Source organism: Rhinolophus hipposideros, assembly GCF_964194185.1.
Source record: "Rhinolophus hipposideros genome assembly, chromosome: 5".
Classification (NCBI taxonomy): Eukaryota; Metazoa; Chordata; class Mammalia; order Chiroptera; family Rhinolophidae; genus Rhinolophus; species Rhinolophus hipposideros.
In genome coordinates this window covers 73,213,624-73,237,274 of record NC_138051.1, presented here as the reverse complement: position 1 = coordinate 73,237,274, position 23,651 = coordinate 73,213,624, and the positions used below count along the sequence as shown (strand labels likewise).

The 23,651-nt window shown below is 45.8% G+C and overlaps 3 protein-coding genes across 6 annotated transcripts in view; 1 reads left to right on the top strand and 2 right to left on the bottom strand.

Moving 5' to 3' along the window:
* Positions 1-2,128: 2,128 nt before the first annotated feature.
* On the bottom strand, positions 2,129-6,263 carry LOC308498200 (uncharacterized protein). 2 transcript variants are annotated; one of them, XR_013993442.1, is made up of 2 exons: positions 5,980-6,263; positions 2,129-4,145 (listed from the first exon to the last, which is right to left on the bottom strand). XR_013993442.1 is itself a non-coding variant. In XM_081049743.1 (2 exons), the coding sequence occupies exon 1, from the start codon at positions 5,102-5,104 to the stop codon at positions 4,706-4,708; it is 399 nt and encodes a 132-aa protein (XP_080905869.1). In that variant the 5' UTR covers positions 5,105-5,138; the 3' UTR covers positions 2,256-4,145; positions 4,358-4,705. The 2 variants fall into 2 exon arrangements, 1 of the variants encoding a protein (XP_080905869.1); XM_081049743.1 differs by lacking the exon at positions 5,980-6,263 and adding an exon at positions 4,358-5,138 and having other exon boundaries at positions 2,256-4,145.
* PLEK2 (pleckstrin 2) lies at positions 5,034-20,781 on the top strand. Its single transcript, XM_081049737.1, has 9 exons — positions 5,034-5,144; positions 11,889-12,053; positions 13,051-13,232; positions 14,372-14,463; positions 14,761-14,948; positions 15,164-15,265; positions 17,212-17,295; positions 18,233-18,311; positions 19,041-20,781. Exons 1-9 carry the CDS (start codon positions 5,103-5,105, stop codon positions 19,166-19,168), a joined length of 1,062 nt encoding a protein of 353 aa, XP_080905863.1. The 5' UTR covers positions 5,034-5,102; the 3' UTR covers positions 19,169-20,781.
* EIF2S1 (eukaryotic translation initiation factor 2 subunit alpha) overlaps positions 20,048-23,651 on the bottom strand; it is a 20,217-nt gene continuing 16,613 nt past the window's right edge. For all 3 annotated transcript variants that reach the window (XM_081049738.1, XM_081049740.1, XM_081049739.1), the window contains one exon: positions 20,048-22,928. In XM_081049738.1, coding sequence (XP_080905864.1) covers positions 22,803-22,928 — 126 coding nt within the window. In that variant the 3' untranslated portion in view covers positions 20,048-22,802. The remainder of the gene's footprint in view (positions 22,929-23,651) is intronic.

Sequence of the window (23,651 nt, the reverse complement as noted above, 5' to 3'; positions counted from 1 at the left end):
AGAACACCCGTTGGCCAAAGGAGACAAGTGTGAAGTAGTGGAAGACTTGGAATCAGACAGGTCTACATTTTAACCTGGCCTCAGCCACGTACTAGCGGTGTGATGTTGGCCAAGGAATTTAACTCCTCTGAATCTTCATTTCCATCTACAGAATGGGTATAATGTCTAGTTCACAGGGGAATTTTGAGGATTAAATGACATAACATATATCAAGTCTTTGGCACATTGTAGGAACATAGTAAATATAAACTCCCTTTTTACCCCATGCTCAGCTTTAGTATTTTATCCATAACTTGATAAGTACTTATCACCAATAGTTCTACTAGCCTCACAAGGTTGGGCTCAGAAGGAATTGAGAAAATTGATTGTGTATCTAGACCAGACACACAGCCTAGTCTCATTGGTGGGGAGCCACCAGTGCCATTATAACGCGCAGTGACTTACTTTGTGTCAGGTACTGCATTATATAATTAACTTCCATGAGCTCGTTTACTTTGCCCAATGACCCTATGAGATAGATATTATTATTATTATTATTACCCCATTTTACAGATGAGGATAATAAGGATCAGAGATAATAAGTCACTTGCCAAAGGTCATGCAGTGGCAAAGGCAGGATTTGAAGCCATGCTTTAGATGCCAGAACCCACTCTCTAGAGCAATGCTTCTCAAGAGTGATTTGTTTAGTACAAGATAGAACAGAAATTGAGGGTAAGTTTGGAAACTTATGGTAACTGGGCATTGCCAAGTGCATGACTGAGGCCTCGTTTCATTGGACAGACTATGGACCGGTCTGGGTGATGTAGAAGTTTCTGGTAGGTTGCGGCTGTGTTCTAGTCATGCACAGTAGGACACGCAACTGTCCATGACTCAGGGGAAATGAAAAACACTGGTCTTCACCACAGATGGTGTGAGAAGCACTGCTGTGGAACCCGCACTCGGTGTTGATGGGCCTGCCCTGTCAGCTGTGGCAGACCAGGGTGATACAATTGGCTCCTGTATCTGCAGGTTCAGCATCACGACGCAACTAACCTCTGGTCAAAATATTAAAAAAACAACAACACATGTTATGCTGTTGCTGATGTGCACTGTGTAGTTAGGCCTACGATGGTCGTGTCTGTACTGCACATGTGCAGACTTTTTTCTTGTCATTATCCCTAAACAATACAGCATAACAACTATTTAGCTAGCATTTACATTGTAGCTATTAGCATGAATCTAGAGATGATTCTAGATGTATGGGAGGATGTAATTAGGTTATATGTAAATGCTACCCCATTTTATATGCAGGACTCGAGTATTTCAGGGTTTGGTATCCACAGGGATCCTGGAGCCAATTCCCCATGGATACGAAAACACAACTGTATTCCTGGTCAATCAAAATGTGTGAGGCCTCGGAGCAGGGCCTGTGTATTGCCCACGGCACTTGGTTTGTGTTTTGTACATAGGACACACTCAATACAAGTCTCCTGCTCCAGGGAGTGAGTGAGTGAACGAACGAACGAACAAACGAATGAATGAATTGATGGATGAATGAATGGGTATGTTTCTGGCTGTAATAGGGCAATTTGATGGCCTTGGGCAAAGCCATGAATTGAGCAAAATTTCTCTTCCAACTTTTCCAGCAGCCTCCACTTCTAACTCCTCTCTCCTCCCCCCTTTTGTCTCTTCCCAAGCTTTTAAGTGCCTTTAGAGTGCTCTCCTGCCCTGCTCAGGACCCTACACACCTCCTTTTCTAGTAGTTGTGCCTTACTTTGGGCCTCTCACTGCCCTCTTGCCCAGCAAGTTCTCAGTTCTGAGTCACTTCCAGGGAAACCTCCTCCAGTGGCTGACTCTTAAGGATTCCCTAGGGGTCTACCCTGACAGATATAACACAACGCAGGTGCAACTCGGATGGTCTCTGTTCATTCTGATCAAATCAACAAAGGTTTCTAGAAATACGACACTTAATGCGGTGTAGACAGCTGAGACTGGCCTTTTCATACACTTCTGGTGAACGCATCATGTGGAACGTTTCTAGAAAGCAATTTAGTGATATGTATCTAGAATTTTAAAAATGTGTACCCTTCAACCTAAAATTATGCTCTAGACATTTATCTGAAATTATTAGGGATGTGGCAAAATGTTTATGTACAGAGATATTTATTATAGCATCCTTTACACAGAGAAACAGGAAATCCAACCTAAATGGAAATGAGTCAATATGTTCCGATCCAGACATGGTAAAATATTATACAGCTATTAAGTCATTTTTTGAATTATTTTTAATGATTTGATAAGATGCTTATTAGCTATTATAAATGAAAAAAGGCAGGGCTCAACACTTTTAAAATGTAATAAAAAATACATGTACGTGTAAAAATATTCATCATCTGTTTAGGTGATGGCTTTGAGTGGTTTCTCCTTTTTGGTATTTTCTATAATGAGCAGGAATTATTTCTGTTTTCAGAAAAAAAACATTGTTTAAAGTCTTTTCTGGTTCTGCAGACAGAGCTCTTTCTGGCCTGCACAGTCACTCCCTCTCTGCAGTCCTGTCTGGTGCAGAACACTGCTGGGGGAAGCACCTGCATTTGCTGGGAGCAAGGCTTGAAGTACTTACACTCTAAGGCTACATGCTTGTCCTCAGTTTGCTTCACTAACTGGCTGTGGGACTGTGGACAAGTCATTTTACTTATCTAGGTTTTGGAGGTCCTCATTTATAAAAACAAAGTACCTAGATTAGATGATTTAAGGGTTAGGTTCTGATTCTGTGATTCTGATAAACTCACTGAGTCAAGGTAGTCCCTGTGAAGAAGGCTCTATAATTTACCCTTCTCTACTGTAAGTATTCTAAATGGGGGGTTTCTTATCTATAGCTAAAGAAGTGGCTCTCTAATAGTAGAATTTCACATCAGACTGAATCACGTACACCCAAACACTGAACTTATAGTTCCCTACAACTTACACATCCTAGACATTATTTGGCCCTTCTGAGACAGGCAGGGTTCCTTGCACATCAGTCTCTGGCCCTGAGAGGGAGAGAGAAGCATCTGCCTGGAAGAGCAAGACAAATTCCTGGGTCCTGAGTTTCCTTCCTTTTGCCGCTCCCTTCCCCCCAGACGCAGCTGTTCACCACTGTCTGTCTGCTTCCTCTGTCTCCATCCTCTTCCCTGTGGTGAGTCGGGCTTATGTCAGTGTGGTTCCCTGGTTAGCCACCAGAGCCAGGGGAAGATGGGTGTGATTCATGCCCTGGGTCCAGTGAGTCAGACATAAGGTGGGCTGGACCAGGGGCTTCCCTACGATGGGAAGCAGGTTCTAAGTATGCCGAGGCTTTAGCTCCCTCCTGGTAGGGGCACCACCAGGAGAGAGAACCAAATTCTTCTTCCTTTCCATTTCTGTGAACTCATTCAGGAACCCCTCTTGCCAAAACAAACAAAGAACCAAAAACAAAAACAAAAACAACCCCCCACCCCCAGCACTTCTAAGCCTCAGAAGATTGTGTCTGGGTAAGGCCAAAATAGCCTCTGTGCCAATTGTCTGCTTCCCTGGCATCGGGGAGGAAGAAGAATAACAGACCGTGGTTAGAGCCCAAGAGAATAAGCCTTTTCCACTTCAGCCTCTCATGTCCTAGGTTTAAGCCCAGCAAGGTTTCAGACCTCAGATCGTTTATCGCCCCTCTTCCTCACTCATGAACTGAGTAGCAAGTGCGTTCACACTGCCCTAGAGTTAAAATCTGAGCTTGGTGACTTTTAACTGCTTCAAGTTTCAGTTTCCTTGGCTGGACAGAAAGGGATAATAAACTCACTTGCGGTGCATTAAATGCAGTGCATTAAATAAAACCTGGCACCCACTACTGGCCTGGTTTCAGAAGGTCCTGGCTTCAGAAGGTCCTGAACCAATGTTCATTCTGAAATGGAGTGGAAGCTCCACTGCTTCTGGACTTGCTGGGATATCTGAAAGTCAGTCTGTGCAGAAGGCTGAAGTGGGCCATTTCCAGGGCAAGGGCGACTGGCATGGTTTAGGTGCTGCTCCAGGCTGGTTCTGAAAGGCACAGCCGGCTTTCCACCGCCTGGGACACCTTCTCCCCATCTGGAGCCTTCTCTTCCCTTTTAGGCATCACGGTCTTTTCCTCTCCCTGGTGAACCATTCTAATAGTGTGCTTCACCCTGCAGTGCAAATAATGATTAAACTGACTGTGTCCTAAGGATAACTAGACAGAATCAGTATTACTGCTGTTTCCTTTTGTTTCAGGCTTGATGTGGCCTGTCCTTGATCCAGTTGTCACTTAAAATTTTGATATATTTTGTTCATCATGGATTTTTTAAAATATAGAATTATATTTTAATGTTTAAAAACATTGCCTTAAAATGTTACTTACCTAGATTACTGAGTTCCTTGGTACTCCCTTAAATTTTGCCCCGATGATGGAATCTTTCGTTCCAGCCTTTTTTGAGGAAGGGGCTATTTGGGGTGGGGGGGGGCAGGAAGCCCCTGTTGCTTCTTGAAACGTGTGACTTCACTAATGGAAACTTTTCTCTGCCTCCACCAGAGGCTACGAAAAAGTTCCTAGCCTCCTACGACAAGTCTAGTTGCACCCCATCCACTCTCCCAGCCCCATTCCCATTGAACTCAGGGATGACTCCAAATATTTGAAATCCTTTCAGTTCCTTTTCACTCCGTAAGTATTACTCAAGGGCAACATACTAAGTGGCAGGCAGGCACCTGGTTAAGGCTGGGAGAGGAGGAAGATGGGGAAGGGCCGGGATAGTAAGAGGCGCAGAGCACGGGGGCAGTGGACGGGGCGCCCTGGCCAGCTGGAGAGCGGGGAGGGCAGGGGGCGGAGAGGCTCCGGGAGGCAGCGCCAGGGCGGGACTCCCGAGTTGGCAGACTCTGTACCCTGGGGCCTAACCGGGCACCTGCGGGGGCGGGTGGGGACCGCGTCAGAAATGCCGACCCGGTCTGACTTCCTGCCGGGCGGCCCGGCGGCCTCGGCTCTGGACGCGGGCCAGGGAGGCCTCGCTGGCGCGGAGCCGGGGGCGCTTCCCGGGCGCAGCGGGCGCGGAGGAGCTGGCGGAGCCGCGGGCGCGGGGACGGCGCGGCTGGAGGGCCGCGCGGGCGGGGGCATGGAGGACGGCGTGCTCAAGGAGGGCTTCCTCGTCAAGAGGGTGAGCGCGCCGGGGCGGCCCCGGACTTTGCCCGCTCGGCCGGGCGGGGCGGATCGCGCGGCCGGGGCTGCTGGGCGGAGCGCCTGTCGCTGAGGAGGGCGGGGGGCCGGGGGTCGGGGGCGGGCTGTCCCTAGAGGCGGGGGGCCGGGGGTCGGGGGCGGGCTGTCCCTAGAGGCGGGGGGCCGGGGGTCGGGGGCGGGCTGTCCCTAGAGGCGGGGGGCCGGGGGTCGGGGGCGGGCTGTCCCTAGAGGCGGGGGGCCGGGGGTCGGGGGCGGGCTGTCCCTAGAGGCGGGGGGCCGGGGGTCGGGGGAGGGCTGTCCCTAGAGGCGGGGGGCCGGGGGTCGGGGGTGGGGGGTCGGGGGTCGGGGGCGGGCTGTCCCTAGAGGCGGGGGGCCGGGGGTCGGGGGCGGGCTGTCCCTAGAGGCGGGGGGCCGGGGGTCGGGGGCGGGCTGTCCCTAGAGGCGGGGGGCCGGGGGTCGGGGGCGGGCTGTCCCTAGAGGCGGGGGGCCGGGGGTCGGGGGCGGGCTGTCCCTAGAGGCGGGGGGCCGGGGGTCGGGGGCGGGCTGTCCCTAGAGGCGGGGGGCCGGGGGTCGGGGGAGGGCTGTCCCTAGAGGCGGGGGGCCGGGGGTCGGGGGCGGGCTGTCCCTAGAGGCGGGGGGCCGGGGGTCGGGGGCGGGCTGTCCCTAGAGGCGGGGGGCCGGGCGCGGGCGAGGAGGAGAGGCCCGCCGGGCTGGCGCGGAAGGGCTGCGCGTGTCGGCTCCCGACCGAAGTAGTATCTCAATTAAAACAACTTACTAAAATGTGAACAGCATCGTATTCAAACACGATGTATTACCTAAGGTAAGTGCGCTCTGGAGTTCACAGTGCCGGTTCTTGTAACGCATCCTCCCCTCTGCGCCTCGCAATCACCCGCGAGCAAGGAGGAAGCCTGTGCGCCTGACGCACGGACTGCGCACCCGTCCCGGGCATCGGCTCCTTGAATCCTCCCAACAGTCTTGTGGATGGCGGTACCACAGACCCCTTTCTCCGGGGGAAATAGAGCCGAAAGAGGGGAAGCCGCTTGCTCCGGACCTCCGCCCTACTGGGTGACGCAGCAGGTCAAACCCACTCCAAAGCTTGACTCCGAACCTCTTCCTGTCCACCACAGGCTGGACATAGTTATCCCTGTTACATGTGAGGACACAGGGTCACACAGGTGAATCGCCTGCCCAGAGCCCCAGACTCATAACAGCTGGGACTGGAACCTCTGTCCTGGGTTCCCCCTCACCCCACAGTGGCCTTTCCCACGGCAAGCGAGAGTCGGTACAGACAAAAACGCCATACGTCGGGTCCAGGTAGGGAATGAACCAAAGAGCAGGTGCAAGAGGAAGTTTGATATTTAAAAGTTCTTTTCACATTGATGTGCACACCCCGCATTTATGCTAACATAATAATAGCAGAACCTAAAACCCGGGGGTGAGCCTTTTGGCTCTTCTGTTGCATTTATAGCTTTGGAAGGGGGGTGGATGAAGAGGAATGAAGGGGCTCTCCCTTCCATTGCCTCTTCTGGTGGCCAGATCGGCCCTGAAGTCTCAAATCACTCTCAGGTCTGTAGGTGACGTAGCCAAGTTATGTTACACTTTGTTTGATATAGGAGGGCGGGTGTGTTTGCTCAAAACTGTAAGCAAGGGGAGTGCTGGAAAGCTGATGCTGGATCAAGGGTCAGACTGGATACAAGAAGGTACAAAATTCCACACATGCTTCATGCCACTGTGATTAAAGTGATTGTTTAATCCCTCATGGTTTGTGGAGGCAAACCAATACACCGCTGCCACACAGAGTCAGGGGAGGATGAGAGGGAAAGAAGGATGTGAGTTCTCTTCTGGACAGGCTGCCCAGTCCTGAGTGACAGGCTTAGGGAGTTCAGGGTGCAGAGAAGTGAAGACAGTCAATAGTTCTGACCCCAAAAAACCGCAGAAGGGGCTTGGCTGAAATACCAAGAGCTCATTCCAGCCAAACCCAAAGACAAAAGAGTTTGGAGCCTGATCCTGAGGCAAATGGAAGCCACACCCTTTCCTGCAAGGTGAGGGATGTGGCCCCATGCCCTTGCTACTACTGATCAATCTCCACTTTTTCTCTCCCCCATATCTCCTTTCCTCCTGGGTGGCAAAAGCAGCCCCTGTATTCATTGGAGAAGTTGCAGGGCTGTAGGTGGGATCCCATAGATTTAGGACGGTTTACAGCTCAGATGTGGGGCAGGGCCCCAGGTAGAAGCCTAGAACAGTCTTCACGGGTGAGAGTGAAGCAGGAGACGGGCAGGGACATGAAGGATTTGGCTCCTAATTCTGCCCAGACAAGAAAAACGCGGAGCTCCAGACGAAACGCAGGGCGCCCACTTGGCCTGGCTTTAAAGGAGGGTGAGAAGGAAGGAAGCAAGGATCAACCAGGGCAGGACAGCTTTTCCTTTAAGAAGAGGCTGAGGCACTTCAGGTATTGCTGCTGGTTCATACCTGGAATAGGCTCTTAGAAACTGACATGGCAATGTTAACACGCTTTGGCCTAGACATTTCATTTCTAGAACTCTATCCCAAGGAAACACCCTCAAAGGTTTCTGAACAAAGTGTAATTTATGTAGTGAAAAATTAGAAACGACTTGTGTATCCCCCAAATAAGCAAATGATTAAGTCAATTATGGTTATGCAGATGTTAAAAATGTTTATAATCTTATAACTTAAAGAGTAAAAATATAAAAAGTGTAAGTAAGGAAAAGTATGCATAGAAGAAACAAGTCTAGAAGGAGTTCTGGAGGCTAGAAGTGTGAAATTAAGTGTTTGGCAGGGCTGTGCTCTGCCTGAAAGCCTTACGGGAGAATCTTTCTTTGCCTCTTTTGCTTCTGGTATTTGCAGGCCCAGAGTTTCCCTTTCTATGTAAGAAAAAACCCAGTTCTTCCCGTGTGTATGTGTGTGTGTGTGTGTGTGTGTGTACCCTGTTAGTCTCCTTTACTTTTACATAGAACACTTCACTTCTGACAGTCTGGCCACCAAGTGTGGAGGTTTTCCCCCACACCAAGCGCTTCTCTGTGACACCAGCTGGGTGTCCTACAATTTCACTCAATTCTGACACTATCTATCTACCCAGAGATCGCATCAGATTCCACAGGTTAAGGGCTCAGTCTTATAAGACTGGTCCCCTCCCCACATACATTTCAGACACTAGTGGAAAGCCTGAGTTACCCATCTGGGTTCTGACCAAATAGCTATAGATGGGAGGTTCCAATGACCCCCTCCTTGGGTTCAATTAATTTGCTAGAGCAGCTCACAGAACTCAAGGAAACACTCATATTTACCAGTTTTTGTTAAAGAATATGCTAACGGATACAGATAAACAGCTAGATGGAAGCGAGCGTAGGGCAGGGTACGTGGGAAAGGTAGCTGCTATGTTCTCTCCGGTGCACCACTCTTCCAGGACCTCCATGTGTTCACCAACCCAGAAGTTTTCCGAACCCTGTACTTTTAGGATCTTGTGGAGGCTTCATCACATAGGCATGATTATTCATTAACTCCATTTTCAGCCCTTCTCTCTTCTCAAGAAAAGTTGGCAGCAGGTGTATGTATGTGTGTGTGAAAATTCTAAGCTTCTAATCATGGCTTCATCTTTCTGGTGGTCAGCCTCCATACAGGAGCCGTCCAGGAGCCCACCCAGAGTCACCTCATTAGAACAAAAGACTCTGATACCACCTGGGAACTTACATGGGTTTCAGGAGCTCTGTGTCAGGAACAATACATGTATTTTCTTTTATCTCCCACAGGTGATCCTTGGTGTCCCTTGGCTTGTAGACGCATGACTCCGTCTTCTTTCTTTGTATCTCTCAATGTCCACATTTTCCTCTTCATATAAGGACACCCGTCCTATTAGTGTTATTAGGGCCACCCTAATCCAGTATGATTTTATCTTAACCTGATTACCTCTGCAAAGACCCTACTTCCAAAGAAGATCACATTTATAGGTACCAGGGGTTAAGACTTCAACATACCTTTTGGGGAGACATAATTCAACCCATAATAAGTAACATCTCTGCTTCTTTGGGGTTATAGGGTCTTGGAAAGATCTTCCTGGGCCTCAGTTTCTTCAGCATTGCAGTTAGGGGATAACGTAGGCTTTTTCAAAAGTTCCCTCCAGCTCTAACATTCTGTGCCTCTTAAGCTCACCCCTCGGTTGCCCTCCCAGCTTATGCACTCTCCCCCTTCCCCCATAAGGGGCTAGGGACTCTCAACTGCATATGGTTCATCGGGCTTCTGGCCCTAGCCAGCTGCCTACAGACAAGGAGCCTGGAGAGGGAGGAAAATGCCCAGGTGGAAGGAGGCCTGAGTTCTTGTTCAGCTTCTACCACTGTGCTTTTGGCCTCTGACCCCCCTTTGCCTGGTGGCTTTGGACCAGTCCCTTACACCCTCGGAGCATGCATGGTGTATCTGTACAGCAGGGATAATGGTGGTCACCTTCCGTTTTGTGGATTATTATAACAGCATCCAGCTGAGCTGTGCACTCCAGCCTGGCCTACTTCATTTATGTGTTCTGTCCCAGTGTGGTCAGGATGATCTTTTTAATATCAGAACTTAATCCCGTCCTCCTGCTTAAAAGCCTGAAAGGACTCCCCTCTGGTCACAGAGATCAAACTCAACAGCATGGGACTTGAAGTCAACTGGGCCCCATCACTTCCCTCATCCCTTCCCCACCGCCTCTGAGCCCCATCCATATAGAACTATTTGGAGTTTTCCAAAAGTGGCAGTGGTTTTACATTCTCCCTTCTGTGCCTTCTGAACTTGGCCAACTCCACACAATCTTCAAGACTCAGCCCCAGTATCAGGCTCCTAAGAGCCTTCCTAACTCCACTCTCTCCTCTCTGAGCTCCCTCCTCCATCTGAACTCCTTGGAGTTTGCATCACACTCTGTAGTAGTTATCTATTGTTGTGTAACAATTACCCCAACGCTTAACAACAAATATTTACTATCTCACACAGTTTCTGAGAGTCAGGTATCCAGGTACAGCTCAGCTATAAGATTCTGGCTCAGAGACTCTTATGAGGTTGTAACCAAATGGTTACCCAGTGTGGCAATCTCTTGAAGGCTTGGGCGGTGGCTGGAGGTCTCTGTTCCTCACCTCTCCATAGGGGCTACTCATACTGTGGCAGCTTGCTTTCCCCAGAGTGCATGATCAGGAAGAGAGAGAGAGAGAGAGAGAGAGAGAGAGAGAGAGAGAGAGAGAGAGAGAGAGAGAGAGAGAGAGAGAGAGAGAGACCCACCCAAGACTGAAGCTGCAGTCTTTATAATGTAATGTTAGAGCTGACAAACCATCACTCGGCCATATTCTCTCCATCACACAGACCAACCCTTGTACAGTGTGGAAAGAGACTACACAGGGTGTGAATACCAAAAGGTGGCGGTTGTGAGGCCCCACCAATGATCTGTGCTGGAACTTAACACCCTGGGAGGGGTCGTCATCTGTCTCTCCCACTGTCTCGGGTCAGAATCTTACGCATCTTTGTCTCCCTGCTGCTGGCCCAGTGCCTGGTGCAGCAGTATTTAGTCATTGATTGTTGAATGAATAGATACGTGAATGAGTGATTTCCCTCATCATCTCATCAGGATTTTTATTTGAATTTAAATACATTTTCCATTATATTATTTTTAACAACTAGAAAAATACTCAAGGACGTAAAATGAAAACTAGGTTTCCGCTCTTATCACACCATATCCAGTCTTAGTCCCTTAGAGGTGACAACTGTTAACATTTCTGGGGTATCCTTCCAGAAATTTTCTGAAATAATCATTAGAGTTATTTTTAGGTATCATTTATTGTTTATAATAGTGAAAAGAATGAAACAACCGCGGTGACAAACAACAGGAGATTGACAAGTAAATAATGAATCCACCGATTAGTCATGAAAAAACATGCTTTAAAGAAATTTAATGATGTGAGACGATGATCAGCAAAGCTCAACAAAACAAAAACTAGAAAATAAAAGTATATGTAATATTGTCCTGATTTTAAGGACAACAAGAAAACAAACTAGAAAGTAAAAACTAAAAAGAGAAAAGACCGGAAAGAAATACATGTTAAAAATGGTTGCCTCTTTGTAATAAGATTTTATCTTCAGTATACTTTGCAGTGTCTTTCGAGGTTTATAACCAGAAAAAAGGCCAAATGGGAATGAGAAGGCCAATGCCAAAGGCCTTTGTTGCATATTCAAAGGAGATGGCAAAGAGATCCAAACAAAGATAATGCTTTGCTCATGAAAATAAAAATAAAACATAAGATTCTGAACTGGATCCTTTGGCCACTAAGGACATTATTGAGGCAATTGGTGAAACTTGAAAGGGGTTTGTGGAATAGCTGAAAACAATATATTAATGTAAATTTCCTGATGTTGATGATTGTATTGTGGTTATGTTAGAAATATCACTTTTTTTTTTGGTAGGAGATACATAATAAAATATTCAGAAATGATGGAGCATTATGTTCAAAATTTAGTCTTAAATGGTTCTGTAAAGAAATTCTTTATGCTATTCTTCAACTTTTCTCTGAATTGAAATTATTTCAAAATTAAAAAATAAAATTAAGCTAAAAAAAAAAAAGAATGCCATCCCCTTGTTGGAGAGTTGATTTCATGGCACAGACTGTCTATGTTGCTGTGGGACATCTCTCCCTGCACACAGTGCCATCCCCTTGGCCACCTCACCTGACAGGGCTCTCCTATCTGTCCTCAGGGTCACATTGTCCACAACTGGAAGGTGAGATGGTTCATCCTTCAGCAGAATACGCTGCTGTACTACAAGCTCGAGGGCGGTCGGAAGGTGACCCCTCCCAAGGGCCAGATCCTTCTGGATGGCTGCACCATCACCTGCCCCTGTTTGGAGTATGAAAACCGACCCGTAAGTGAAGGCCCTGGCTTCCCAGCTCCCCCCAGACCCTTCCACCTCTGGCCTCTTTCGTAAAGGTGTGTGGGTAACTGGAAGAGCTGAGTTATTGTTGAAAAACCTAGTTCAAATCCTGGCTGCACCATATACTGGGTATGTGACTTTGGGCAAGTAATTAAACCTACTGAGCCTTAGTTCCTTATTTATAAAATGGGATAAAATAATGACACCTGATTATCTCCTATGACTGTGACAAGAGTCATGAAGGTAATGGTATGTTAAAACACTGTAGGCTGGGAGGCACTATACAAATGTGAGTAATTACTGCTCTCTTGGGGTTCAATATGATGGCTTTCCTCCCTGGAGGGTGCATGCTACAAAAGTCAGGGGCAGCTTTAACCCTACCATCAAAAAAATATCTTACTCAATCACTTACTGTGGGCCCATTACGTGCCAAGAAATTTGCTAGGTTGGAGGAGTCAAGGAAGAAAATGGTAAGATCACTTCTTCTTGAGGTAATAACCTTATTATGAAAGCAAGTGGTCATTGAAAAACATTCAGAGTTCCAAATGTTGTACACACATTATTAGCCATAGAGAACACTATATTCCTGAAGAAGAGGAAGAGGTCGTTACAGGATGTATGAGTCAGGTCCAGCTTTGTGAGGAATTGAGATTCGGGCAAAGATCTAAAACAGGAGAGAGGTAGATGTTCCAGGCAGGTGGAAGGTCTTGAGTAAAAGCAAAAGGAGAGCTAAGGATAGATTTGGAGATGAAGATGGCCAATGTGGCCTAAGGGGAATGTTCACTGAGGGAGCAGTGGGAGAATGGCTGTGGCCAGATGGAGGTAATGGGGAGCCATTGAAGGTTTTGAGTGAGAGAATGGACTGATGAAAACTCTCTTAGTAAGACTAAAATTGGTAATGAAGCTCAGTTCCTAATAAGATGACTAGATCCATAGAGAAGGTACCTTACCTCTGAGTGCTGGTCTGACTGGCTATCTCTTTCCACAGTTCCTGATTAAGCTGAAGACGCGAACAGCCACAGAATACTTCCTGGAAGCCTGTTCTCGAGAGGAGAGGGACGCCTGGGCCTTTGAGATAACGGGGGCTATTCACGCTGGGCAGCCGGGGAAAGTCCAACAACTCCACTTATTAAAGAATTCCTTCAAGCTGCCCCCTCACCTCAGCCTGCAGTGAGTGCCTGAGCCCCTGTGCCTCACTCTGTCTGGCTGTGGCCTCTTCTGTCTGTGTGCAGTGAGGAGGGGAGCTCTGCTGTGACGCAGGCCTGACTCGTACCACCATTGTGATTCAGGGCCTTCCGCTGTCTCTGTCCTGTTTGTATTGTTTTCTCTGCCTGAGAATGGCTCTGCCTACTTGCCCTGCTCCCACGTAAACTCCTGGGGCGTCTTGTTTCTGCTCATCGAGACCCTCCCTTCAGTTTCAGCCTGGGTGCTCAGGTCTCTGTCACAGGTCTTCAGGAGTCCCCACTCACCAAGTCATGGGTCTTGTTTGCAGCCTGCTGGCAAAAATAACGTGTTCTGGTAGCAGTTGCATTCTTGCCCTGTGGCCTTCCTTCCTTCCTTCTGTCCTACCAAGAAACAGTTATTGAGTGCCTCTTGCGTGCCATACACTGCGCTTAGATGCTCAGGAGATGCAAATGGGAATAAACAAGGTCACATCTCAGGGAATTTCTGGCCCAAGGACATAAATAGAAAATGAGAAAAGATCTTCCATTGATGGCAGGAATGGCCTCACAGAACAGAAGGAAAGCAGGTCAGTGGTGGAGGTGATACTATAAAGTAGGGATGTAGTAAGGGGTTCCCATTATGGAAACTGTTACAACAGTCCACCTGCAGAAAACATCCCTAACTTCCTACGTGGCAGAAGTGTTATACCCATCAAAGATACAGTGTGAGTCCATTCCTGGGCTCACGAAAAACTCTGTTCCAGGCCCTGACATCTTGCGGGCACTGCTAACCCATGGTGAGTACAGGGAGAAGCAGCAGCCGATGCGTGGATTCAAGTCATGCGTGCGGATGACTGAGAAGTAGCTGGACAATCATGTCTGTACATTCTTTGTTTGGAAATTAAAAGTCACAGCTCTTTAGTTTTACTACAAAAACCATGCCTGGCTAGTATAGGAATGAGAACATGTAGATGAGCAAGGAAAGAAATGATCTAAAACCATACCTCTGAAATTCTGACACGTAACAGAATGCCCCTTTCTTTGTGGTGTGTATAGCACCATTTGTTTAATACCCTTAGCAGTGACCCTTTCTCATACCTGTTAGTATGACGAGGGTCCCCTCTCCTTTTTCTACCTTCCGTGTAGTCGCATCGTGGACAAGATGCACGACAGCGGCAGTGGAATCCGGCCATGCCCCAATATGGAGCAGGGAAGCACCTACAAAAAGACCTTCATAGGTGAGACTTTCCTCCCCTGGTGGGGCCAGGCAGTGGAAACCTGGGGCATGGTGATCTGGGACTCAGCTGTGCTTGGCCAACCTGTGTTGAGGACAGAGCTGCCTGCTGGCCTACAGGCTGGCCTGAGATGGCCACATGTGGGGGCAGCCACAGGTCCGTGTAGCAGGTGTGGCCTTCAGTCTTCTCTTGGGTAGAGCTCCAAGGCTGCCCAGGTGGTCAAGGTCAATGAGGTCACAGCCAGGCCCCCTGAGGAGGTTGGCCTGTCATCTGACTGGTGCTGCCGTTGTCCTGACGCAGGCTCCTCCCTGGTGGACTGGCTCATCTCTAACAGCTTTGCAGCCAACCGTCTGGAGGCTGTGACCCTGGCCTCCATGCTCATGGAGGAGAACTTCCTCAGGCCTGTAGGCGCCCGGAGCACGGGAGCCATTCGCTCTGGGGATCTGGCCGAGCAGTTCCTGGATGACTCCACGGCCCTATACACTTTTGTAAGTTATGGAAGCATGTTCCTCTTGTCACCAGCCCAGAGGGAAGGAAGAGGCCAGAGGGTCCACAATCCTGGGTGAGAGGCCTAGGGTTTGGGAGACAGCTTCACCTCAGGGGAGTGGGTTTCTGTAAGGAGGATTTTCCTTCCCCTGTGGTAGCCCCCATAGCCCGACACTGGGACTTTTGGTAACAGAGTCCTTGCTCTCTTTCCCACTAGGCTGAGAGCTACAAGAAGAAGACAAGTTCCAAGGAAGAAATAAGTCTCAGCACCATGGAGTTAAGTGGCACGGTGGTGAAACAAGGCTACCTGGCCAAGCAGGTGTGGCTGCCTGGGAGCAGGGAGGAGACGGGCTGTTCTCAAACCCGGGGTGGGGGTGGCGGGTAAGCAGGAACGCTCCCAAAAATGGTAGGAAGGGCTGAGACTGCTAGAGGGCACTAATTATCAGCAGAATCAGAAAAGCAGGAGCTCAGTGGCAGACACACACACACACACACGTACACACACGTACACACACATGTACACACACGCACACACATGTACACACACGTAGACACACGTACACACACGCACATATACACATACACACGTACACACATGTACACACACGTACACACATACACACATGTACACACACGTAGACACACGCACACATGCACATATACACATACACACATGTACACACATACACACATGCACCCACACACGTGCACACACACGTACACACACGTAGACACACGTACACACACATATACACATACACACATACACACACACATACTCACACACACACACACAGCCCAGACGCTGGGGTGTTCAAGGTACAAGTCATCTTCCCAACATTAAGGCACAATGTCTAGGTCACTGCCCAATCCCTATTTGTCTAGCAGGGGACGTAGCCTACTGGGTTGGCGGTCTGCATCTGCTGGGCTTCTCTTCCCTAAGGCCTCCTGGGATCACTGCCTTCTTTTGTGGGAATTTACATGTCCCCTTGATATACTTTCTGAACAGAAAAATAAGTATTTTCTTAGGTTGAAGATGGGATTCTGCAGGGTAATCTCAGTGTTTACAAACTGAGTGTGGCCACTGCTCGTAACCATGTTCTGGAGAGCAGCCACGTTACAGGGACACCTGCGGCATTTCTGCCTGTACCTAACAAAAAGGCTATTCTGTTAACAAAACCATCATGTCCGGCATGTGCGGTGTAAGCAGACCTTCTGCACTCTCCTCATGTTTGTGGACATCTTACATACCGTGTGAACGTGCGTGTCTGTACAATGCACGTGTGTGCTGCTCAGCGCCATTCCTGTTCTTACTCAGAGCACGTGTTGTTACCTGTTTCTTGCATACCCTGTTTCCCTAAAATAAGACCTCGCCAGACAATCAGCTCTACTGCGTCTTTTGGAGCAAAAATTAATGTAAGACCTGGTCTTATATGATGTTAGACAGTAAAAATATTTTACTTATAGTAAAATAAGACCAGGTTTCATATTAATTTTTGCTCCAAAAGATGCATTAGAGCTGATTGTCCAGCTAGGTCTTATTTTGGGGGAAACATGGCATCAGGATCCCTGTCTGTTCTTAGATTACTTACCGTCCATGATGGGAGTCTAGTGAGGGAAAGAAGTGAGATCCTGGAAGACCACAGGAGTGTGTGGGAGGGACGTGAGTGTTCCAGACTAGAGGGCTGAGGAAGGTTTGGCACCTAGGGGGTGATGCCAAAGAGAGTCCTACATTCATTAGTAGCTCACATGTTAAGATTTTAACATATAATTGATCATTTCTTACCCTAATGAAGAATGTTAAAGTGGTTTTTACTTTAACATGCACGCACACATATGTATGTATATATTCACATGCACATATATACAGGCAACTGTAAGTTTGTTTTTGTAATGAGTTGACACTTAAAAAGTTCGTGCCCTTGGGCTCCAGTTTGCCTGTGAGCTCTCAGTCCAGCTGATACCTGCTGCCTCCCTGACCTCCTTGTGCCCTGAGTGGTGTTGGGTAATGCGCGTCCTTTCCTTCAGTGCTGACCCTCTTTGGCTCTGTCAACTCCACTGAATGTGACAGTGTTTTTGCTCAAGTCTCACTGAGCAGGGCAGACCATGACACATCACTGCAATCCTTGGTTCTCCAGCAGGCTCTTCTTACAAACTAGTCCCATTGGAGCAGGCTAGCTTGGAGGTTTGGCTTTTGGTGCTACTGAGAAGTGGGAGGAAGTCACAGCTGTCATCAATGAGCCTCGAATCCTTTCTTTGCCTCAGGGCCACAAGAGGAAAAACTGGAAGGTGCGGCGCTTTGTTCTGAGGAAGGACCCGGCTTTCCTGCATTACTACGACCCTTCCAAAGTGAGTGCTGCATGTTCCCTCGGTAACCGTGTGTGAGGCTGGCGGACACCGCTCTCCCGAGCATAGCAGGCAGCTGGCTCCCCGTCCTTTCTCTCAGCGTCCCTACCATAACTTCCCCGTACTGTGCCTCTCCTTCCACAATCCAAGCTACTCTTAACAGTGTGATCACTCCTTTCTTGCATCACGTTGTTGCCTGCTCCGTGGATCTCCATTATTTTGAGAGGAAAAGCAAAGCATCGTTCAGTTTCTCCAAAGCCTGCTATGTGGCTAGGGAGGGTGAGGTGGGCTGATAAACAGACTCCTAGCTGGTGTTTCCCAGGCTATTCAACCCTTTCTATCCATAGATCCCATGAATTCTGCCCCCTCAACCTCTTGTCTTCACCGATGCTTTGAAAAGTTCCTTGCACTATATAACATTTAAGCCATAATTTACTTTTTTTCTAATTGATCAAAGAATTGCTCTTCTAAGTTTCAGGTGGGTATCACTACAAGCTGAGTTGATCTAATTCCAGTCAAAAGAAAAGAAAAATGGTCTTTTAGTTGCCCGTTCAGCCTTTTTTTGGTAGATGTGTGACTTTTATTCATTTTTTGAAAGAGTGAAGACTGGTCAGTTCCTCCCTCACTGAGCCCCACACGAAGCGGAGAACATGAAGGCGCCTGAAGGAGCCCCTGGGGCCCTGCCCAGCAGCAGGGAGGGCTGGGGGCTGGGATGGGTGTGGCACTCTTGCTGCTGGCTGTGAAATGAAGAAGCCCCAACTTCCTCACTGGTGCACATAACTTGAGCATATGATGTCCAAGTTCAGCTTCACCTTCTATTACAAGTGACTCTCACTTGACTTCTTTGGCTGGCATGACTAAGGGTGGTTACAGGCAAGAGTGCAGCTCTTCCCTTTCGTGCCTTCACGTGATTCCTGATCAGGTCTCCTTTCATCTGCAGGACGAGAACCGGCCAGTGGGTGGGTTTTCTCTTCGTGGTTCACTCGTGTCTGCTTTGGAGGATAATGGCGTTCCCACTGGTAAGGGGCAACTTCAGCCTGAAGATGTCAGGGGCCTCCCTCCGGCCCTCTCAATGATACTCTGCTGTCAAAGGATTGAGCTATGGGAACCCAGTGTGGTTTTCTTAATGAGATGGTGAATGGTGTGAGTTTTAAAGCCAATTTCAGAATTAGAGAAAAGGGCATGTTGAGTGCCTAGTGTTGTAACAATATAGCTAAATGATCCTTGTCTTAATATTCTTTCCCTCCATTTCTATGCTTACTGGCCCATAAATTTCCACCTAAGAGTAATAGTTCACACAATGTTTAAGGGTTAGCAACACACTTTGATATCCATTATCCCACTAATTTCACAATAGCCAGCCAGCTATGGTAGGAAGATGGTATTATTTCCATTTTATGGATGTGGAAATTGAAATTCAAAGTTCAAGTCAAATCCCAAATCTGTGCCTGCTTTTTACATAGTAATACTGGATTCTTTGATGTGAATGAAATTGTAGATCTATGGTTAGCGTAGGGCAAAGGCCAAGAGGGCTTCCAAGAATGTCCAGCCATACCTTTGGCAGACCTTAAGGCTCAGGTGAGGAAGAGGGAATGAAAGGAAGAGGGAAGTATGCATCTGGTGGGATTCCCTAACTATATTTGTATTTAAGAAATCCTTTGTGTTTTTGTGTGTCTCAGTTGACTTTCAGCTAGTTTCAGTTGAAAGCAGACATGGATATTCACTCACTGATTTTTTTTTCTGTCCAGGGGTGAAAGGGAATGTCCAGGGAAACCTCTTCAAAGTGATTACTAAGGATGACACACACTATTATATCCAGGCCAGCACCAAGGCTGAGCGAGCAGAGTGGATTGAAGCTATCAAAAAGGTAACATGACCAGGACCAGAGACGGAACAGGACCAGGATTCCTCTCTTCTAACAGGTGATACAGACAGGATTTCCTGGAAAATGGGAGTTTGTGAAGACTTGACTTCTTCGCGTATTTTGTACTGCTTTGGAGACTGGTGGAGTTCCTCAGATTACATCAGCTGTGGTGGGATTTCCTTCCCCACCTTCATGTTAACAACCTGGAAATGCTAGAACAGCCATTAGGCATCAGCATCTTGACTTCCACTCATTATGCAGCCAGCCATCCCTCAGGCACCTACTTAGTTTCCATTGTAACACTAACTGGCGACTCTTGGCAGCTCTCTCCGAAATGCTGTCAACAACTTTTAACTCCTCTTTGGAATAAAAAATTATGTATGTTTCTGGCTAATAGAATTCCTGTACAAAGTTTTACAGTTTTCAACGGTTTCTTACACTTGAGTCTCTATGAATTACATAAGCTGATTATGAAGACATCTCAAGTGATCTGTCACTAAGGTGTCCATCATCTTAAAGTGGGGATGGTGGCAAAATGGTTGAACATTCAGAGAATATTGTTTTGCTTTGAAAAATAAGCTTGCTGTATGTATTATATATCACAGAAAAGAAATCATGGGCTCAGTTGGAGAGATTAGTCACACATACCCAAAACAAAAAAGGTAGAATTACAGCTTTACTATGGAAAATAGCAGTTAGGAAGAGGTCGAGCAGGAGAGCTGCTAAAACGGGGCAGGAGCTCACTAAAGGACACAAAAAGATGTTAATGGGAAAGAGTTAAATCAAGGTATGAAATTTTGATTTTAAAGTGAACATTAACTGAGACAAATAGGTACCAAGAAGCTTCACCAGTTGGAAGGTTAATCTGAAGTAGTGAAAAGTCTGTATCATACGGTATCTTTAAAAACATTTTTATTACTTTCAAGTTTATACAGTAATCTGGCACAAGCTACTGCCAGCGTTCTTGCTAAGTACAAGTGGTTAGACTTCCTTTAATGAATAGATGAAATACGTAACTTACATTTAAGGGGGTAGATACTTCCAAAGTGTTTAAGGAAAAATTTGTCCATAGTTTGAACTGTCTCTTTATCTCATCTAGAATACCTGACCTGATCAGGAATTCCACACTAATGAGGTTTTACTTCATTCCTTACATTTTAAGAGACTGCCTTTTAAAGCACCATTTTCCATTTGGCATTGTACCAAGGTCTGTCTCTAGAATGTTTCTTTATTGCTTTTTGAGTATCAACAAGTGTTTATCTAAATTCAACTGCATCTGGTTTGATGGCTTGACTCCAAATTGGCACAACTGCACCCTACACTGTATAGGTATCAGAATCCTCATGAATTGAGATGATGGTTGCCTTGAGGCAAATCAGGAAACAGCTCTTGCCAAAGTACTAGCATTTGAATTTTTAAAAACTCCATACAATTTTAATTCAATTGTTCTTGATGTAAAAGTAGCTAAATCAAGGTGTTTGAAAGTATGGCAGCTGAGTACTAACTGTACTGCTTATCATTATGTAGTGCTAAGCATCTCTCTGGAGGTTCCCACTAAATGTCTGAGCATTATCCATATCAAGTACTGGTTTGTCTTGTTTTGCTATAAAACATTACCAAAAGGGTTTGAGTGTTTCTACTTTTTGTCAGTCATTTTCAATTATTTCAATTAATTATGTATAAGACCCAAGCTATTGTTAATTTTGTTGAGTTGATAACCACTTGACCTCAAAGGCAGAATGGGGACATGAAATTATCAATTTTTAATGAAGAGGCTTTTGGGAAGAGATCCAAGATTTGGATAAATTGGTCAGTTGTCTTTGTCAATCTATTCCTCAAATTGTTTGGAACTAGCTGTGTATCTTGTCCTCATATTTGAAAGAGACACTTTTTGGTCAGCAGGGTATGTGTACGCCTTAAGTTTAGTTAGTTCTCCCTTCAAGGTAGCACTGAGGTACTGATCTTTTCTCTGGCAAGGGTCACGAATTTGCAAAACTTGTGGAACTGAGCAAAAGGCCTGCATGGGAAAAATCACTCACCATGGAAGGCCACCAATATTTCTCAAGTTATGGCTTTTGAAGTATAAAAATACTCAGTAAACAAAATTCAATTCCCCTGCCTACAGCAAGCATTTAAGGAGCACCCATTATATATTTTGATGATATCTTGATGCTGAGCTTTATTTAGACTTGTTTTTTTGACTCCTCAGAAAGACCGAGGTGAAAATTATGTGCCAATTTTGAGTACATCAATTTTCTTCTAAATATTCCCAGTATGGCATGCTAGCTAGCAATCATGGCTCCCTTGCAGAAATGGCAGCCAGGCTTGTGGATTTAAAAAGCTAGTAAAGGCTGCTAACATAAAAAAGGGACACCCGTCACAAATGGCACAAACTGTCTCACCAACACACTCTTCTACTTTCCAGTCCCTTCAATATTAAGTCTAGTCCTGGACAAAAGGTGGGTAGATTTGTAAGTATTTAAATAGCTATTCTTAGGAATTAAAATTAATATATCCAGTGTAAAATTAATATATCCAGTACTTCACGTATCCTAAGAGATTAAATCTACAAAGACCAAAGTAACTCAAGACTTTCTACAGTCTGGCTGCTGTAGCTGTAACTTCAAACCATGAATTTTACTTACCTTCCTATTTGTTATTTACCTTTAAACTTATATAGCTTTAAGATAATTAGTTCTTAAATATAAAAATGATGGAAATGTTGCAAGATCATTGTAATTGTGTTCAAAAAGATCCCTACTCTGTTACAATGAGAACTAAGCTCTAGGTGGCATCTAGCGAATATTTTAATGGAAAAAAAAATCAAGTTGGACGATACTAAAATAACTACAGCAGCAGCATATTAAAAAACAAAACAAAAACACTTTACCACCCTGAATTACAAACCCAAGGCAAGCAGCTTAGTACACCAACTAGGACCAGTGTGATAAATTCTCCCTCATACACGCTGTCATCAGTCTCAAACACGAAAGAGGGAAAAAACCAATGTAGTTCTTTAATTGCATTTTAAGCCTTTCCCCCGCTAAGAGTCAGCTTTCACTCTGGTTATAATTATCTTCTCTAAGCCCTCTCTTCCTGAAAGGATCTGCTGTATAGATCCTTTGGTCACCTAACTGCCCTTACATTTCTACGTCTAGACTAAAATGAATAGAATTAGGGTCTTAGTAATCATAATGCTTTTACTGGTGACAAGAAGGAAGAAGCCTATAGTTAAATATCCCAGAAATTTATTTAATGTTTGTTTGATACATTTTATATAGAAAGATTGGGATTGTTTGCTTTGGGCGCCCCTGGTAAATTTCATGGGAGGCAAAGGGGTATCAATCTGGAGACATCAGAAATGGCAATCACAAACCCAATTTTATGACTGTTCTGAACTTGAAGATTTGTATTCAGTGAAATTAGGCCACTCCCTTAAGAAATGCTCAATGTGCTGGAGCTACTGTGTGAGGACAGCTGACATTTAGGAGGGCATTGCACGTTTTGGTCTGTTGGAACCTTTAAATACTTGGAAATAAAAAATATTCAGCTTGAACGTTTTCAATACTGGAAAACTTTTAAGTCTAGGGTTTCCAGCCAGCAAGGGCTGCTCTGTGTTCCTTAAACTGGACTGTTTCCCATAAAATTAATCTTCGGCTTTGGCTTCCATTTCTTCTGCATCATCATCTCCATCCACTTCTGCATTTTCTCTCTCAAGCCTCTCCATCTGCCTTGCAAGTTCGGTCTCATCTGTATCTGTGACCACTTTGGGCTGAGGAAGCAGAGGCATAATTTCAAAGTAAAGTCGTTAAATAGGACACAAAACTCACTTTCAATACTATCATTGTCCAGCATATTAACTCGTAAAGAAACATTTTTCTTTCTAACAACTCTGCCATTATCTATTCACTTTTGAGTGATGACATATCACTGTTAAATTCCATTAGATCAATAATGGAAGAAATTTATGAGAATAAGACAATACAGAAAAAAGAAATACATGTGCATTAAAATCAAATACTAGTCATTTTTACAGGCTAATAATGAAGATATATGAAAATCTCAGTGGCTATTATCTTTCAAACCCATAAAAAGACATCTTGTAAAAATGCATCTTCTAGGTTCAAAGTAAATTATTTACTATTTCCACAGAAGGAATTATATGTATATATGTATTTACATAAATATTTATTTTTATATATACATATGAAAATTAGGTTTTATTTTTGTTGAGATGAGGGAAATATAGGTAACTACTCGTTTCTAATCCTGAGATCAAATTTTAAGTATTTCACATTAATTTATGACAATAACTAATCACTTATTTTCATTGTCTATTTTTTCCCTTCAGGGGTGGGGGTTAGGGTGGAACCTAACAACACCAGTGACCATAGTTTTCAATACCCATCCTATGATATAGTTCTTATTTACTTATAAAATGCCCTTTTAGAAACCCTCTAAGTCAATAATTATCTTATGGGTAGCAAAATAGTAA